Genomic DNA, 17,244 nt, shown 5'->3' with positions numbered 1-17,244 from the left:
GGTCAGAAAGACAGAACCAGCAGACTGCAGATCAGGTAAAAGGAAACCAGGAGAGGGTTCCAGAAGCTAACTGAAGCCAAACTCAATAATAAACATTTTCTCTCACCAAAGTAGCAAAGATTAAAATAAAATAATCAATGCTGATGAGAATGCTGTGAGACAAGCATGTTCCCTGGAAGGTGGAGTGCAAACTGGTATAACCCTTCAGTAAATCAATTCATCAGTGCATCAAGAATTTGAAAAACACATATTCTATTTAACCCAGTGTTGTGCTTGTGAGAAAAATCTATTTTTGAAGATTAATCCAAAATACTAAAATTTTATGTATATTCATAGTATTGCCACTGATTGTTTATGCTGTACATCAAATAGGAAGAGTTCATTTTCTGAATATTTGTGCTAAGGATAGTAGTTCCCCTAAGCCAATTCGGCATGTCATCCTTTTCTCTCATGCCCAACTTCATCAGCCCCTCTGAATTGACAGCTCATATCCCCATTTCCTTGTTGACAAGTCACAATTTACTTATTTCATCTGGTTGTGTTAAAACATGAAATCATAGACCTAAATGCACAAAGGGCCTCTAGGAATCATTTTATCCAACCCCTTATACTCAGGTAGGTGATACTACTTTACTGATGAGGCAACAAAAAGTGAAGGTAGCATGACTTGTTGGAGAATGAACAAAAGAATGTTTAAGGTCTCCTCATCTTTGAACGTTACATGGGAGGTTTAACAATCCTGCATACTCATATGCGAAATGGTTACAAGTCCTCAAAATTCAGAGAAACACTATAGTTTTGTAAAGATTGAACACAGACATATCTATCCATTTTTTTTTTAAAGAGCAGTCTTTTTCTCATTATCCTGTCATTAATTCGAAGGGCATTTATTGAATGCTTACTATTTTCCGCAAAATTTAGTAAGACACAGTCCCTAAACTCAGGTGTAGTGGGGAAGACAGAATCTTACAAGTTAAAAACACTGTAACAGAAGCAAACACATCTGTCATGGGAACAAAGATGTGGGGGATTTTATTACAACCAGAAGTATCTCTCTTCTCCGATTCCAAGAGTTTTCTTCATTCCTCTCCTTAAAATACTTGCACAGCAGGGAAGCTATCATCTATGAGATAACACAGGGTGAGTGCTGAAGGACACACAGGAACTCATCAAGTGACCAAAGGAAAGCCTAAATGTTTCAGGCAAAGGCAAGTGCATGTGCAAGGAACTTGAAAAAACCTATTTTCCTAATACCTAAAGCATAAAGTAGGAAGGCAGTAACAGGAAGTGAAAGGGAAAACAAGCAGAAACCAGATTACAAAGGGTCACATACATGACGGTATCATGTGTTTGCACAAACTCATCCAATTGTCTAAAGTCATTAAACTGTACACACTGAAGGTGCAGTTCTTTGTTGTCAATCATACCTCAACAAAGCTGTAACAAAAAATAATGTGGTCTTCCAGCCTCTATCTGGCACCCACCACCCACACACTAACTTATTGGAGTCTTCAGGGATCTGCTTGGTAGCCAAACAGCACAGCAAACAGAGGAACTCTTTGGCTTAAGACGATCATGGGTTCAAGTCCCAGCTCTGCCACTTTCTGGCAGTGTGACCACTGGTGAGTTATTCTCCCTTCTTGAGTCTTTTATCTTACTCCTAAAACATGGTAGTCCCCACATCTCAAAGCAGCCAGGAAGATGAAACAGATCAAGTGGTCAACAAATGTTGTTAGGCATATAATACCAATTCATTAATAGAGCTCAACTTTATGGATGCTCTCTCAAGCAGATAAATGGTAAATAGGGAAATATACCACACCCCCTCTCCCCCCACAAAAGGAGGCCACATATACTCTTAAAAGCTAAATATTAGTAAATTCTAGATTCACTGGAAAGCAATGACCTAACTTTGGATATCGAAAATACTCCTGGCAGGCATTTGTGGAGAAACAACGCAAAATTCTCAATTAGCAACAGATTATGAAATAAAAGTTGGTCATCACTGAATATTCACTGTAACATCATGATGTGCTTTTTACGTATTCCCATCTAATCCTCAAAAATCACCCTTTTAGGGGCACTTTTATTATCCCCTTCCAGATAAGAAAACTGAGTCATACCGGTCAATTTGCAACGTATTAACAGAATGAGTAAGTGTGGAGTCTGGAAGATGCTTTAATGAAGGGAACAAGGCAAGTGTGACTAAAGGGACAAGGTGTGAGGACTTCAACTGGATGCATGGTTCAGCCATGAACTATGATTGGAAAATACACAGGACTAATGTGATAATTACGTTTACACACAACTCTCCACTACTAGAATGTGAATCCTTAGGGGCAGTTATTCAGAGATTCATATCCAGGTGTGAGGGATCCCAAAGCAGTACATATCACCCATCTCACTTCATTAGAAAAAACTCAAGACCACCAACTAGACTTTTCTCCATTCACACTAAAAAATGTTTTTTTTGAGACGGTCTTGCTCTGTCACCCAGGCTGGAGTGCGGTGACACAATTACAGCAGGCTGTAGCCTTGACCTCCTGGACTCGTGATCCTCCCACCTCAGCCTCCCAAAGTGTTCGGATTACAAGTGTGAGCCACTGTGCCCGATCTTTCATAGCATTTAGTAAATATTACTAGGTCTTTGCCTTACACAGCAAATACACCCTGAGAAGGTAGCAACAAGACTGTGTAGAATCTCAAAGGTTGGATAAAATCGATTAGGGGATGAAATGGACTTACTGTCAGCAAGATTAGTGAGGATACATTTCAAGGACCCATGTTTGCTAAGTAAAGGTTTCCAGTTGAATGGTATTGTTTTAATATGTCCTCTCCAAAATTCATGATGAAACTTAATCCCCATTGTTGCAAAGAAATTGCCATCAGTCATGCACTGCTGGTAGAAATGTAAAATGGTAGAAAACTCTCTGGAAAACAGTTTAGCAGTTTCTCAGAAACCTAAACATGCAACTACCGTCAAGACCCAGCAACTGCACTCTTGGACATTTATCCCAGAGAAATGAAAACTTACATTTACACAAAAACCTGTACATGAAAAGTTCTCGTAACAGCCTTAAAAACAACAGCTAACAACTGGTAATAACCCAAATGTCTTTTAGCAGGTCAATGACTAAACAAACTGTGATACGTTCATACCATGAATTGTACTGAGCAATAGAAATACACACAATACACAAAACAACTTGGATGCATCTTCAGGGAATTATGCTAAGTCAAAAAAGACAAAGGGTCACATCTAACTTACATGATTCCTGGTCATTTCCATTCTTGAAATGACATAAAGAAATGAAGGCTAGCTTAGTGCTTGCCAGGGATCAGTGGGGATGAGGGGAGATAGAGGTGGTCTGACTATGTAAGGCAACATGAGGTATCTTGTAGTGTTAGAACTGTTCTACATATTGACTTTATGCTTATCACTTTTTTTTTTTAAGACGGAGTCACTCTGTTGCCCAGGCTGGAGTGCAGTAGCATAATCTCAGCTCACTGCAACATCTGCCTTCCAGGTTCAAATGATTCTCCTGCCTCAGCCTCCAGAGCAGCTGGGATTACAGGTGCTCACCACGATGGCTGGCTCATTTTTGCATTTTTAATACAGACGGGTTTCACCATGTTGGCCAGGCTGGTCTCAAACTCCTGACCTCAAGTGATCCACCCACCTCGGCCTCGCAAAGTGCTGGGATTACAGGCGTGAGCCACCATGCCCACCTATTATCAATATCTTGATTGTGAAACTGCACTACAGCTTTGTAAGACGTTATGATCGACAAACAGGATACAGTGTACAAGGGATCTCTATTATTTGTAACTCCATGTAAATCTGCAATTATCTCAAAATAAAACATTCAATTAAAAAAAAAAAAAAGGAACTCCCACTGTGGCAGTTATCAAGAGGTAAGTTAGTTAAGGCCAAACCTTCATAAGACACCGAACCTGCCAGCACCTTTACCTTGGGACATCAGAGCCTCCAGAACCACCACATAAGCTTCTACTGCTTACCCAGGTCTGTGGTATATTGTTACAGCAAGACAATGGCCTAAGACAAACGCTATTACCACTATTATTTTCTGAGTCCTGTTCCATGCATGGTCAAAGCAATTCCAAGCTAGTATATAACACACAAAGAATGAATGCTTTAAACAATCTGGTTTTTTTTTTTTTAGGATTCAAAAGCAAACTCTGGATCCTGAGCTTAACTGTAATGCAATAGATGACATCCCACTTATTTTTGTATATTTTATTTGTCCTGGTACAGTGGCTCACGCCTGTAATCCCAGCACTTTGGGGAGGCCAAGGCAGGTGGATCCCGAGGTCAGGAGTTTGAGACCAGACTGATCGGCATGGTGAAACCCTGTCTCTACTAAAGATACAAAAATTAGCCGGGCGTGGTGGCACGCGCCTATAATCCCAGCTACTCAGCAGGCTGAGGCAGAATTGCTTGAACCCAGGAGGCAGATGTTGCAGTAAGCCGAGATCACACCATTGCACTCCAGCCAGGTTGACAGAGCAAGACTCTGTCTCAAAAAAAAATATTTTAAATTTCTTCCTTGATGATTTAGAAGGACTATCTTCAAACCAGTACAAATATTTCATATATAATACCTTGCCATTTTCTAACCAACTGAGTAATTTGTTGCACAATAAGCTACCTCATGTCCTTCAGCAAGAAATACATTAAATTTGAATAGCAAAGACATTACATAATGAATTAGGACACAACCAAAATTTGCTTTAAATATTTCTTTGGGGGAGAGGACACCACACTTCTACTCAATGAAGAGAAACATTTTTGTAGCCCAGAGGTCCTTTATTTTTTTTTTAACACCTATTATGCCATGAATTCATAGGGAATAGGTTCCAGCAGCTCAGGCTCCTTCCCATTGGTTCTCACAAAGTGTGCTTCTCTGGGTGGAGCAGGCTATTAAAGGAAAAAAAAAAAGGGAATAAAATAATTATGTGATGTGTTAAATCTCAACCTTAAAGTGCTCTCAGAACCAATGAAATATACACCAAATTCTCACCTGGCGCTTTAGTTGAACCCAGGTACCTTTCTCTTTGGCTTCTTTCTTTTTCTGATCATTTTCCTTCACGCGTTTCAGGAAGCTATCTCGGCTCTTAGAGTGCTTGATGTGCTCAATACGCACATTAATTCTCTTGGCAAGAATCTTGCCCCTGGACAGAGCAGAAATTCTTTTAAGTGCTTTATCAAAAATATAACAGAAATGCAGAAAACTGATTTTGCAGTTTCATTTATTAAATAAACCATAAACCTTTTACCCAGATATGACAAATCAACAATTGATTACTTAATTTACAGTCATTTATTAATCATATCAGAAAAGGCCTTGCAGAGAACATCCCTACTTTTAACTCTCTTTGATGAGATGATGGCCTCTTAAACTCTAGTAATCTAAAACCAGACTAATAAAAATTTAAAGTTTACTAAACTTCTCTTTTTATTCTATAAAAACTGCTGGGCCAGGCGCGGTGGCTCATGCCTGTAATCCCAGCACTTCGGGAGGCCGAGGCAGGCGGATCATGAGGTCAGGAGATCGAGACCATCCTGGCTGACACAGTGAAACCCTGTCTCTACTAAAAATACAAAAAAATTAGCCAGGCATGGTGGCGGGCACCTGTAGTCCTAGCTACTCGGGAGGCCGACGCAGGAGAATGGCGTGAACCCAGGAGGCAGAGCTTGCAGACAGCAGAGATTGCGCCACTGCACTCCAGCCAGGGCAACAGAGCAAGACTCCGTCTCAAAACAAAACAAACAAAAAAACAAAAAACTGCTTAGTAACAAACTGTGTAAGACTTTCCAGTAAATCTATTTCAATTTGTTTCCTCTGACAGGATACAGACAAACACCCAGTTTGCCTGAGTTTTAAAAGGATATTTCCTTTGCCCCACTTGAATGACCAATAAAGACATAAGTCCAACTGGCAAAGTGAAAAGGGGGCATATGAGGGAATACCGGTTAGCCACAAAGAACTACAACACTACTTACTTAACTTGTTTGTTTACAACAATGCCAACAGCATGCTGGGTAACATTGTAGACTCTTCCAGTTTTGCCATGGTAACACTTGTGGGGCATTCCTTTTTGAACAGTACCCATTCCCTATTAAAGAGACCAATGTTATATACTAGCATTTCCCTTTCCTTTAAAAATCTAATTTTAAGTAACTGTAAGGTATTCTAAGATTTCTTTCAAATGGCAACTCAAGAGCTTTCAGAGCCGGTGAAATGTGTTTTTCACATTGCTTCAAGCAATCAAAAAAAACCAGTCATCATTAAGCTCTAGAGTGCCAAGATACATTTAAATCCAGGTCACAGAAGAACACAGCTTTCACTAGGTGAGTTTTTAATCATAGTAACAGTAATCTTCACCAATAATTAAACTTTGCATTAAGGCGTTCCTTTCCAACTTGACAAACTCATAATTTCCCACCCTACCACCCAATTTCCACTAGCCGTTAACTCCAAGCAGGTAATGAGGAAAATTTAAATTCTGCTAAGAATAGCACTTTAAAAACTCCATTCTAGGCCGGGCACGGTGGCTCACACCTGTAATAATCCCAACACATTGGGAGGCTGAGTCCAGCAGATCACCTGAGGTGTTCAGCCTGACCAACATGGAGAAACCCCGTCTCTACTAAGAATACAAAATTAGCCAGGCATCATGGTGCATGCCTGTAATCCCAGCTATTTGGGAGGCTGAGGTAGGAGAACCGCTTGAACCCGGGAGGCGGAGGTTGAGGCGAGATCGCGCCATTGCACTCCAGCCTGAGCAACAAGAGCGAAACTCCATCTCAAAAAAAAAAAATAATAAATAAAATAAATTCCATTCTATACCCTTACAAATGCAATATACACTAGTATTTGAATTCCTACACTAGATTAAATCCAACTTCTCTAACTTCTGTAGTTATTTTCCCAATTTTATGTTTACCTTGATGTCTACAATATCACCTTTCTTATAGATTCGCATATATGTGGCCAAAGGAACAACTCCTACAAGAATAAATTTGGTATAGTGAGTATTAAGGCTAAAAGTCTAGAGTAAAAGAAATGCAATTTTACTAGCTTTCAACACATATATCATTTTTGATGGTTACATGCTTATTATCTTGCCAATGGACAATTTCTCCTGAAAGCACAATCAGCCTACTAAATCACAACCTCTCTCCAAAGTTTAATCTTCCATCAATATTTAGTCACAGAATTACCATATAATTTTGGTAATTTATTTACCTTATCACAAAATAAGCTGAGTAGACGCTAGTTATTTAATGCTATTGATACACATTCTATGAACTACAACACATGTTGAACACAACAGAACACAAGTGTGTGCCATGCTTCTCTCAAGAAAGGTAAACCCACTTACCATGTTTTCTAAAAGGCCTAGAGAACATATATCGGGTGCCTCTCCTCTTTCCCTTTGTGTTCGTCATTTTGGCGAATTACTGAAACCAGAAAGCATAACAGTCAAATACGACTGAAAACTGGCATTTGCCTCAAACCCCTGTAATTTCAAATGTTCACATTTCAGTAGCAAAGTGAGAACTGCAAAATGAAAGTTGGATCACCAAGCAGTTAGTTCTGTTGAAAGGTTAAAAAACCATTATTTTAGCAAGTAAGGTCTTTTGGCAAAACTGCTCAAGTTCTATAACATCAAAACTCTTAAGCAGCAAAACTTGATACGAGAATCCAAACCAGTACCCTTTCTCTATGAGAATATAAGAACACAACAGGACTTCTACCACACTCTATCTGTAGAACCCAATCTAGAATGCCAAGGGCATGTAATTACTAACTAGAAAATAATTTATTGGAGAACATAATAAAACAGCCTTACATTTTTATGTGATTTAAACCTTTCTTGTCAACCAATTTTCCGTGATGGTCTATCTTAAACACCATCTATTTAACTATCAGAAATCTCAAGCCACTTCACATTTCTGATTATTTACTACGAGCGTACATAGGGTAGAAGAGAGGGGAACCCAGGCTTTATAATCATTGACCTAAATTTGACATAGGCTCTGCCACTTACTAGCTGCGAAACCCACATTTCATCTCTCATCTTCATTTGTGAAATAGGGGTGAACACATTCGTAGCTGAGGTAACGTCTACAAAGAACTCACCAATGCTTGGCCCGTGTAAAGTGCTCAGTAGTAACTGGCAGGTAATTTATCATTATCTAAGAATTCACCTACAGGCATTTAGAAATTAACCTTTCCTTTGTTTCCCAAAAAGGCCAAAACAATAGTTTTGATGGCTCTTTAGTCATTATAGGGCAGAAGTGCCATTCCTGGCCATTACTCCTACCATAAGGTAAAATACAGCCGTCAGGCTTAACGTGTTGACAATATTCTAACACAATTTGGTTTCTAAATTTACTAGCAATCCTTTAAGAACGGCTCCCAAAGTACCGTTTTTATAAAAATTGTATAGCAAGAAGACATGTTTCACCTAACTCACCAAAGTCAAACCATTGTTAAATGGATGAACCCTTTAAATGCCAGGTACCCTGTTCCAATCCCCAAAGCCTTTAGATGTGTATAAAGTTCCAAAAACTTGTGCTAAGTTAGTATACAAAGGGTGGTACTGTGTAGATTCAAGTCACTTTGTGGAATCACCAAGTGGCAGAACCAGTTAACTCATTCCTGATTCCAGAGCCCATAGTCCTCCACTAGATCCATCTTTCTGAGTTTGGAATCCATTTTCCGCATGGACCCCGTACACTTAAAACTGAAGGCACTTTTCAAAACGATGCTTTACAGTCTGTAACAGTATCAAAATCATGGCGACTAGGATCCACCATAAAAAGCAACCTGCAGTTTGTTCGACTCTGTTAACGTACACAAACTAGACAAAATGATGAACTACGGCTAAATGTTTCCCTTCACTCAAAGCATGCTGCCCTAGAATTCGCAAAACAGTATCTCCTCTTGGTGCAAATATTGGTGTTGCAACCTCAAAACACTTTCCCTTCGTCCGATCACCATGTGGGGTCAAAATTTTAAAAACAGTCGGAAATCGTTCTTATGCATTAACTAAGGGCAGTGAGGGTTCATCACCCAGGACGACTCCGGGACCCACTCTCCGACCAAGAGCCCGGGTTTTCACACTTGTAGGCTTCACAGGAGATTAAAGCCGAGGCCTGACTTTAAACCCATTACTACCCCTTAAGTCCTCACCCAACATCATCACAAGATTAGGAATAAAAAAGCCACACTGAAAGGAGTTAGAAAGGCATCAGGCCACGCGGCCCCCACACAGCGTATGTGAGACAGCCACCCACGGTACCGGAGATGCAACCACGGGAACATAAAACGAAGTCTTTTAAAGATTAACTCGAGTCGCCTCACCCCAAGCGACTCAGTCTCGTCTTTCTCGCAAATGTCCCCCCGCAGGGCCGCAACATCGCAGTCCGGTTCTCAGCCCACGGCCCAGGCCCGACCCGGCGCACGCTGCTCCCCGTCTGGCAGAACATGGTTTAACCCGCCCATGCCAATGGACCTCAAACAGGTTAGAGGGTCTCCCCACGGTCCCAATGAACGACCTCTGAGGCCACAAGGTCGTGGTTCAAGTCTGTCGAACACTTAGCGCCCGGGAGCCACGCGCAGACCCTACCTGGAAGATGGCGGTTCCGGCCGAAAGGAAAGAGGCGGGGCCGCGGCGCGCGCCTTACAAGGGCCTGTGGGCTGCCCACGGCGCTGCCTGAGGGAAACGCCAACCGTAAGCTACTCCTTTCTAGGGAAGAAGATCGTCTCTGAGAACACAGAAAGTCTGTGAGGATATTTTCCTTTCTTGCGAAAGAAAGGCAACCAGCCAACACAAGCTGACACTTGCATCGTGTCAGACAGCCCGGAAAGGGGCCTTCAAGGACGAGCAACAGGACGCCGACGTCCCGGGCGTGCCTACGCCGTCCTTTGCGTCACCGCCTACGCCGGAAGCTGCCTTGTATCCGCGTCCCCGCAAGGAAAACTGCGGCTGGCGGTGCGGGAAGTGCTAGTAGTAGTTGCTTATTTGTTTGTTTGCAGAAGTAATTGCGTGGGTACGAAAGTCAAACGAGAATGAAGCAAGTATATTATCTAGTTTGTATGCCTTTAAATAGTTTCTCCTCCACACGTCTAAACATACGCACCTGCTAGTAGGTGCGCAAATGTTAAAACCTCTTTGGGAAAGCAATTTGGCAAAATGTAGTAAAAAAAGGTTTTCAATTACTAAACCCCAGCGCTCTGCTCCTAGCTATATGTCTTGTAGAAACTTTGATAAGTGAACTAGCAGCGCTGTGGGTAGAAGCAAAAAATTAGAAATGTCCATCAATGAGAGAATAAATACCTTATGGGATGTTAATTACGATGTAGTAGTATACGCCAATAAAAGAAGACTGAATTCAGAAATGTGATGAGGCAAAAAGAAAGATGTAGAAAAATAAATATTAGGACAATTCATGTACATTCAACTCTAAAACTTGTAAAACAGTGTTATATATTGCTTAGTTACGTATACGTATGTAAAGAAGTCAACAAATACAAGAAAATGAAAATCAAATTGAGAAAAGCGGTCATATCTGGTAAGGAGGGGACAATAAAGGGAGGCTTTAACTGTATTGACCATTATTAAACTGGGTGTTAAATATATGGGTGGCCATTGTTTTATTCACTAAACCTTTAAAAACAGGTATTATTTTCTTAATGTAGTTTAATTAAGTTGAGATAATCCCATATACCCAGCATCGTTTCCCCTATTATTAACATCTCATGCTAATATGGTACATTTGTTGCAATTAATGAACCAACATTTTACACTGTTATTAACTAAGGTTCACATTTTATTCAGATTCCCTTCGGTTTTACCTAATACCCTTTTTCTGTTCCAGGATTCCATCCAGAATACCACATTACATTTAGTTACAGTGTCTCCTTATATGCCTCTTGTGGCTGTGGCAGTTTCTCAAACTTTACTTACTTTTGGTGACCTTGAGAGTTTTGAGGAGTACTGGTCATGTATTTTGTAAGATGTCCTAATCATGGAATTTGTCTCATGTTTTTCTCATGATTGTATGTATTTTTAGGATGCATTTTTAAAAAGGCAGCTAAGTAACAAAATCCCTTATCAGACTGAATATAAATAATATCGTCCAATCGCTTTTGAAATTTGCATGTCTTCGACTCAGTCTCCTGATGCACCTGAAAGTTGTAATTTCTAAGAACTGCGTCAGCACCGTTTTTTAAATGTGTACATTCTGTGACCACCGTCATCAGCACTTACATCATTTGCTGAAGAACTTGAGGAGGAATAGGATTTGGTATTGATTCCTTCAATACATTGACTCCTCCAGACCTTCGCTGTAACCATTAGCCCTTGGCTTCTAGATTGTCTTTATTTAGCTTGATTTTCTGTGGTTCATTATTACAATCACTCTGTTAGCACTCACTACCTCAGGTCACTTTTCCTTTCCCATTACTTTCTTTCTTTTTTTGAGAGGAAATTTTGTTCTTGTTGCCCAGGCTGGAGTGCAGTGGCGCGACCTCGACTCACCACAACCTCTGCCTCCCGGGTTCAAGCGATTCTCCTGCCTAGCCTCACGAGGAGTAGCTGGGATTACAGGCACCCGCCACCACACCCGGCTGATTTTTTTGTTTTTAGTAGCGACGAGGTTTCACCATGTTGGCCAGGCTGGTCTCCAACTCCTGACCTCAGGTGATCCACCCACCCCTACCTCCCAAAGTGCTGGGATTACAGGCGTGAGCCACCGCGCCTGGCCCCCATCAGTTTCTTAGCACATATCGAACCTTGGATAAATGCAACCATGACAGTACCTCCACAGCTGAGCACCGTTGAAGAAAATCTTGTAATCTGGTGTGATGACAAATCAGAAACTAGTCATCCACGCACTATATTTTTTTGCACTTGGAAATATTTTTTTGAGCTCATAGAGTGTTTTAAAAATTAACATATCAAAAAAAATAAAGATTTCTGGCTTCCCTTGAGAAATCAGGAGATCTGGCAACATAGAGCTGATAGTCTTGATGGCCACTGCACTGGCTGCCCCTTTAGATGGGGCTTCATTCTTGAGTTCCTTCGTCACTCAGCCTGCTTCAGTCATTTACCTGCCTGGCTCCTGTTGGCATTTGTGTTTTTAGCCTCTCCCATAAATTCACGATCAACCCTTAACAAATGGGTACTCTGCTGTTTAGCATCCCCACTACAGTTCCCCAGTTAATTTGCTTACCTGCTGTCAAAAAAAAAATTAAGCTTTTACGTAATTAAAGTTAGTTCTATTCAGAAGTCTCACTGAGGACTGTAGACCAAGGTTTATACCCTGAGGGCAGTTCTTTCACAGGGCTCCAAAGTGGTCTTTCAGCCCATTGCTTCTATGTAGGTTGTGGGGGTTCTGTATGTGTGAAATCTCATTAAAGTTTGGGTGTAAGAGTACATCAGTTTATAGATTACTAAAGTAATTTGGTTATAGATTGTAGAAGCATAATCACTAACCCTGTCAGACATCTTCATGTAGGAAAAGGCAAGGTCAAGTTCATTTTCTGTTTCAGGAATGTTGTAACTCAGGCGAGTGACACGGGGGAGCCGTGTGCTCTATCCTGTTCTAAGATTCTTCCTGAGGAGCTGCATTTCATCACAGTCAGGGGTTCAAGCAGAAATAAACAAACCTGGCTTCTTAACATTTTTTTTTTTGTCTCACGCTACTCTATTTAGAGATTATTTCATGTCATTTCTTTGATTATCAAACCTTCCTTTCTCCCACCTTTCTTTCAGCTGATGACTGCCTCTTTTTTTGAGACAGAGTCTCTCTTAGTCACCCAGGCTGAAGTGCAGTGGCATGATCTCGGCTCACTGCAACCTCCACCTCCCGGGTTCAAGCAATTCTCATGCCTCAGCCTCCCAAGTAGCTGGGATTATAGGCGTGTGCCACCACACCCAGCTAATTTTTTTATTTTTGGTAGAGACGGGTTTTTGCCATGTTGACCAGGCTGGTCTTGAACTCCTGACCTCAAGTGATCCACCTGTCTCAGCCTCTCAAAGTGCTGGGATTACAGGTGTGAGCCACCACGCCCAGCCAACTGCCTCATTTTTATCGGTGTACACACATGCTCCCAGCCAACTCCATCATTTTTATCTGTGTACAAACACGCTCTGGTGTTCCCCACTAAAACCCGCAACCCTCTTCTTTCTGACTCTGCTTGATCTCATATTCCTTTATAACTACTGCCCCATATGTTCATATTTCTTCTGTCAAGTGTAAAAAAAAAGGAGTCATGGAATTTTTGGTTTTGTACATCAAAAATTGTGAAAGTTCAGCGGTATCATACGGTTTAATACATAAACACTATTATCTCTTCCTTATCTTTCATTCAGCTTCAGTTTCATTTGACTTCTGTTCTAGTTATGTAACTAAAGCTGCTCTTGTCAAGGCATCAACTGCTTCTGTGTTGCCAAAGCCAAGACATTCCCTGTTCTTTCCTTTCTTGATCTCCGCAAAGCACTGGACTCTGTTGGCCACCTCTTCCTCCATGAAACACTACGCTTCCTCACCACTCCACAGTCTAATTTGCTGATTTTCCCTCCTCTCTCTGTCCTATAAAGACTACATTTCACTGGGTCTTGGAGCTAGGCCCCTGCTCTTCTCTTTCTGTACTACCTTCCTGGTTAATTCCATTTACTCCTATAATTTTAAATTTCATCTCTGTGTTGCTTACTACCAGGTTGATTTATGTGATTCCAGCCTTTCCTCAAGATTGCTATTCAAGTTGACATCTATTCTTGGATACTCTTTAGCATCTCAACATGTCCAAATCTTTTATTTTTCTTTTTTTTTTTAACTGCTCCTTGTGGAGCAGGGCTATCCCATAGGCAGAGTGCCTAGAGCAGCCAAAATTAATTGTACATGGGTACTCTACTGTTTAGCATCCCCACTACAGTTCCCCAGTTAATTTGCTTACCTTCTGTCAACTTAAAAAAAAAAATTCAAGCTTTTACATAATTAGTTTTATTTAGAAGTCTCACTGAAGACTATAGACCAAGGTTTATACCCTTGGTATAACCTTATGGGATGTGTTGTAAGTTTTTATGGGATGTTTTTAAGTTTTAGATATACTTTTTTTTTTTTCTTTTGGAGACAGGGTCTTGCTCTCTTGCCCAGGCTGGAGTGCAGGAACATGATCATGGCTCACTGCAGCCTCAACCTCCTGGGCACAAGCCATCCTTCTGCCTCAGCCACCGAGGTAGCTGGCATCACAGGCATGCACCACCACGCCTGGCTAATTTGTAAAAATTGTTTTGTAGATATGGAGTCTCCTTTTGTTGCCCAGGCTGGCCTTGAACTCCTGAGCTCAGGCAATCCTCCCACATTGGCATCCCAAAGAGCTGGGATTGCAGGCGTGAACCCCTATGCCCAGCTCATAAAACTTTTTATTTTCTGCCAGATGCAGTGGCTCACACCTAGTAATCCCAGCAGTTTGGGAGGCCGGGGCGGCGGAGTGCTTGAGCGCAGGAGTTCGAGACCAGCCTGGGCAAGATGGTGAAACCCTGTCTCTACAAAAAATACAACAATTAGCAGGGTGTGATGGTATGCACCCATAGTCCCAGCTACTTGGGGGGCTGAAACAGGAGAATCACTTGGGCCCAGAGGTTGAGGCTGCAGTGAGCTGTGTTCATGCCACTGCACTCCAGCTGGAGCGACAAAGTGAGACTTTGTCTCAAACAAGAAAACAACAACAAAAAAAAAAATTTTGATTTTTACCCTGAAGCCTGTTTCTGCTCCAGTATTTTCCATTCAGTACATAGCATAATCAAGAAACCTTGGTTTCATCTTTAAGTTTCCCTTTATCCCTTCCGTATGGAATCCATCGGAAAGTTTTGTTCCAGTTCTGATTGTAAAATATTAATATATTAATGTATCTCCAGCTGACCTACCTCTTCCCATCTCTGTGGCCACGCCACTGATACCTCTTATTCTGAACTACAGCAATGGCATCTTTATGGTTACTTTTTTTTCCTCTCTTGCCACTGTTCTATCCATTTCCTATATAGTAGCCAGGGTGATCTTTTAAAAATATAAACCTGATTATATCACACCCTTGCTTACAGCCCTCCACAGGCTTTCTGTTGCTCTTAGAATAAAATCTAAATTCCTTACCTTGTCTTACAAAGTCCTGCATAAACTAGATCGTGCTTATGTTTTCAGGTTCCTGTCTCCCTCACTTTCTTGTGTCTCCCTCTGCCTTCTTCAATTCCGTAAATCCTTCAAGTTTTTTCTAGCCTTGGGATCGTTATGCATGCTGTTCCCTTTGTTCTTCAGTAGCTTGATCTTTCTCACCTTCTTGATTCCCGAAAGAGGCTCCCTAAGAGAAGTGATGCCCAAGAAATTAAAACATGAATGGGCGTTAGATGAAGACAAAAGAGCATTCCATCGTAGAAGACAATGTAGCATGTGCTGGTGAGTACAAGCAGTGTGGTGTTGCCCATGCAAGACAAGAGTGATGGGAAATAAAGCCAAAAGGCAGATGGTGAAGGTTCTTACCAAGGTGCCAAAGAATGCTGAATCGAACCTGTGAGACTGGAAGCAAGATGGAGTCAGCTATTGCTAGACTTATCTCACTTTTTTTTTTTTTTTTTGGGATGGAGTCTCACTTTGTCACCTAGGTTGGAGTGCAGTGGCGTGATCTCAGCTCACTGCAGCCTCTGCCTCCTGGGTTCAAGCAATTCTTCTGCCTCAGCCTCCCGAGTAGCTGGGACTACAGGCGTGCACCATCACGTCCTTCTAATCTTTTTGTATTTTTAGTAGAGACAGGGTTTCACCATGTTGGCCAGGATAGTCTTGATATCCTGACCGCATGATCTGCCCACCTCGGCCTCCCAAAGTGCTGGGACTACAAGCATGAGCCACCACCCCTGGCCTGACTTCTGTCACTTTCATAATCTTTGTAAAGGTGGTTTCAACCTCATGTCACATACCTTAGGGGTCAAATCAGTCTTGGACACTAAACCTCTCAAAGGTTTTGGTGAAGATGTGTATTTTCACAAGTTTATCAAATATGGAGTTCTTAGCACTAGTATTCTGATTGAATATCTCCCCAGTTGGAATAACTTACACATTACTGGAGGACTCCAAAAACTGGTGAAAATTACAGCAATGAATGAGAATGTCACTCTCACAGATCAGCCCTTGATAGAATTCTGGAGTGCTGTGACCACTGTTTTCCTCATGCTCCCTGGAAGCTTTTCTGAAGGAAACCTCTCTACAGAGATTGCCGGACTGTACTATTCAGATTAGTATGATTGGTGCCCAAATGTTCTGCAAGGAGGAGATTTGTTATTTGAAGACTCTGCAGATAGCCCGTCCTCACTCAGCACTGGAGTGGCAGCAGTCTTATTTGTAAATTACATCACCTCATGCATGGCTCCTGTGTTAACTCTGTGATTTGCTTTCCTACCTCCCAGGTCTCCTTTCCACATGTCTACACTTACTGTACCAGGGTAATTTTGTTTTTAATATTTATCTTGAAACAATTTCAAACTTACAGAAAAGTTTCAAGAATAATACAGAAGACTCCTCTATGCCCTTTCTCCGCATTCACTGGTTGTAACATTTCACCAGATTTGTTTTCTCATTCTCTCTGTGTCAGTGGTTTTCAAAATTTAGCACGTATCTGAACGACCAGGAAGGCTAAGGTTAAAATACAGACTCCTGGCCCCCACCCCAGACAGGTGATTTAGTAGGTTTGAGTTGGGCCCAAGAATTCGTATTGCTAATAAGTTCCCACGTGACACTGCTGCTCCTTCAGGGATCCCACTTTGAGAACCACTGTTTTCTCCATCTGTGTAAACACACTGTATGTGTTTTTTTTTCTAAATTGTTTGAGAGTAGGTCACACATATCTTTTCCTCTTTAGGCCATATACTGTACTCATTTGTGTCTCCTAAGAATGAGGACATTCTCTCATATAACCACAGTACATTTATCAAATTCAGGAAACAACACTAAATTTTTTTTTTTTGGACAGGGTCTTGCTTTATGGCCCAGGCTGGAGTGCAGTGGCATGATCCTAGCTCACTACAGTCTCCACCTCCTAGGCTCAAGCCATCTTCCCACCTCAGCCTCCCGAGTAACTAGGACCACAGGTGCCACCACACCCAGCTAATTTTTTAATTTCTTGTAGCGACGGGGTTTCGGCATGTGGCCCAGACTGG

General features: G+C 41.5%; 2 protein-coding genes and 2 non-coding genes across 9 annotated transcripts in view; 1 reads left to right on the top strand and 3 right to left on the bottom strand.

Moving 5' to 3' along the window:
* Nucleotides 1-4,807: 4,807 nt before the first annotated feature.
* RPL21 (ribosomal protein L21) overlaps nt 4,808-17,244 on the bottom strand; it is a 43,759-nt gene continuing 31,322 nt past the window's right edge. Inside the window, exons 2-7 of one of the 6 annotated variants that reach the window (XM_054528839.2) lie at nt 15,191-15,395; nt 7,408-7,486; nt 6,970-7,031; nt 6,026-6,138; nt 5,043-5,193; nt 4,808-4,939 (exon numbers count right to left, since the gene is read on the bottom strand). In XM_054528839.2, coding sequence (XP_054384814.1) covers nt 4,850-4,939; nt 5,043-5,193; nt 6,026-6,138; nt 6,970-7,031; nt 7,408-7,474 — 483 coding nt within the window. In that variant the 5' untranslated portion in view covers nt 7,475-7,486; nt 15,191-15,395 and the 3' untranslated portion in view covers nt 4,808-4,849. Of the gene's footprint in view, nt 4,940-5,042; nt 5,194-6,025; nt 6,139-6,969; nt 7,032-7,407; nt 7,487-9,395; nt 9,934-15,190; nt 15,396-17,244 lie in introns of those variants that run through there. The other 5 variants (XM_002824111.5, XM_054528840.2, XM_054528841.2 and 2 more) reach the window with 5 other exon arrangements.
* Nucleotides 5,854-5,979, bottom strand: LOC112128653 (small nucleolar RNA SNORA27). The gene has a single exon (XR_002911142.1). It is a non-coding gene; the product is annotated as a small nucleolar RNA SNORA27 (small nucleolar RNA).
* On the bottom strand, nt 6,245-6,317 carry LOC112128641 (small nucleolar RNA SNORD102). The gene has a single exon (XR_002911131.1). It is a non-coding gene; the product is annotated as a small nucleolar RNA SNORD102 (small nucleolar RNA).
* The window catches only part of USP12 (ubiquitin specific peptidase 12), a 210,002-nt gene continuing 202,742 nt past the window's right edge, over nt 9,985-17,244 (top strand). The window contains exon 1 of the mRNA XM_054528836.2: nt 9,985-10,606. The gene's annotated coding sequence lies outside the window, so the exon portion shown is untranslated. The remainder of the gene's footprint in view (nt 10,607-17,244) is intronic.

The sequence above is a fragment of the Pongo abelii genome, chromosome 14 (genome assembly GCF_028885655.2).
Source record: "Pongo abelii isolate AG06213 chromosome 14, NHGRI_mPonAbe1-v2.0_pri, whole genome shotgun sequence".
Classification (NCBI taxonomy): Eukaryota; Metazoa; Chordata; class Mammalia; order Primates; family Hominidae; genus Pongo; species Pongo abelii.
This window is presented reverse-complemented; position numbering and strand designations above follow the sequence as displayed.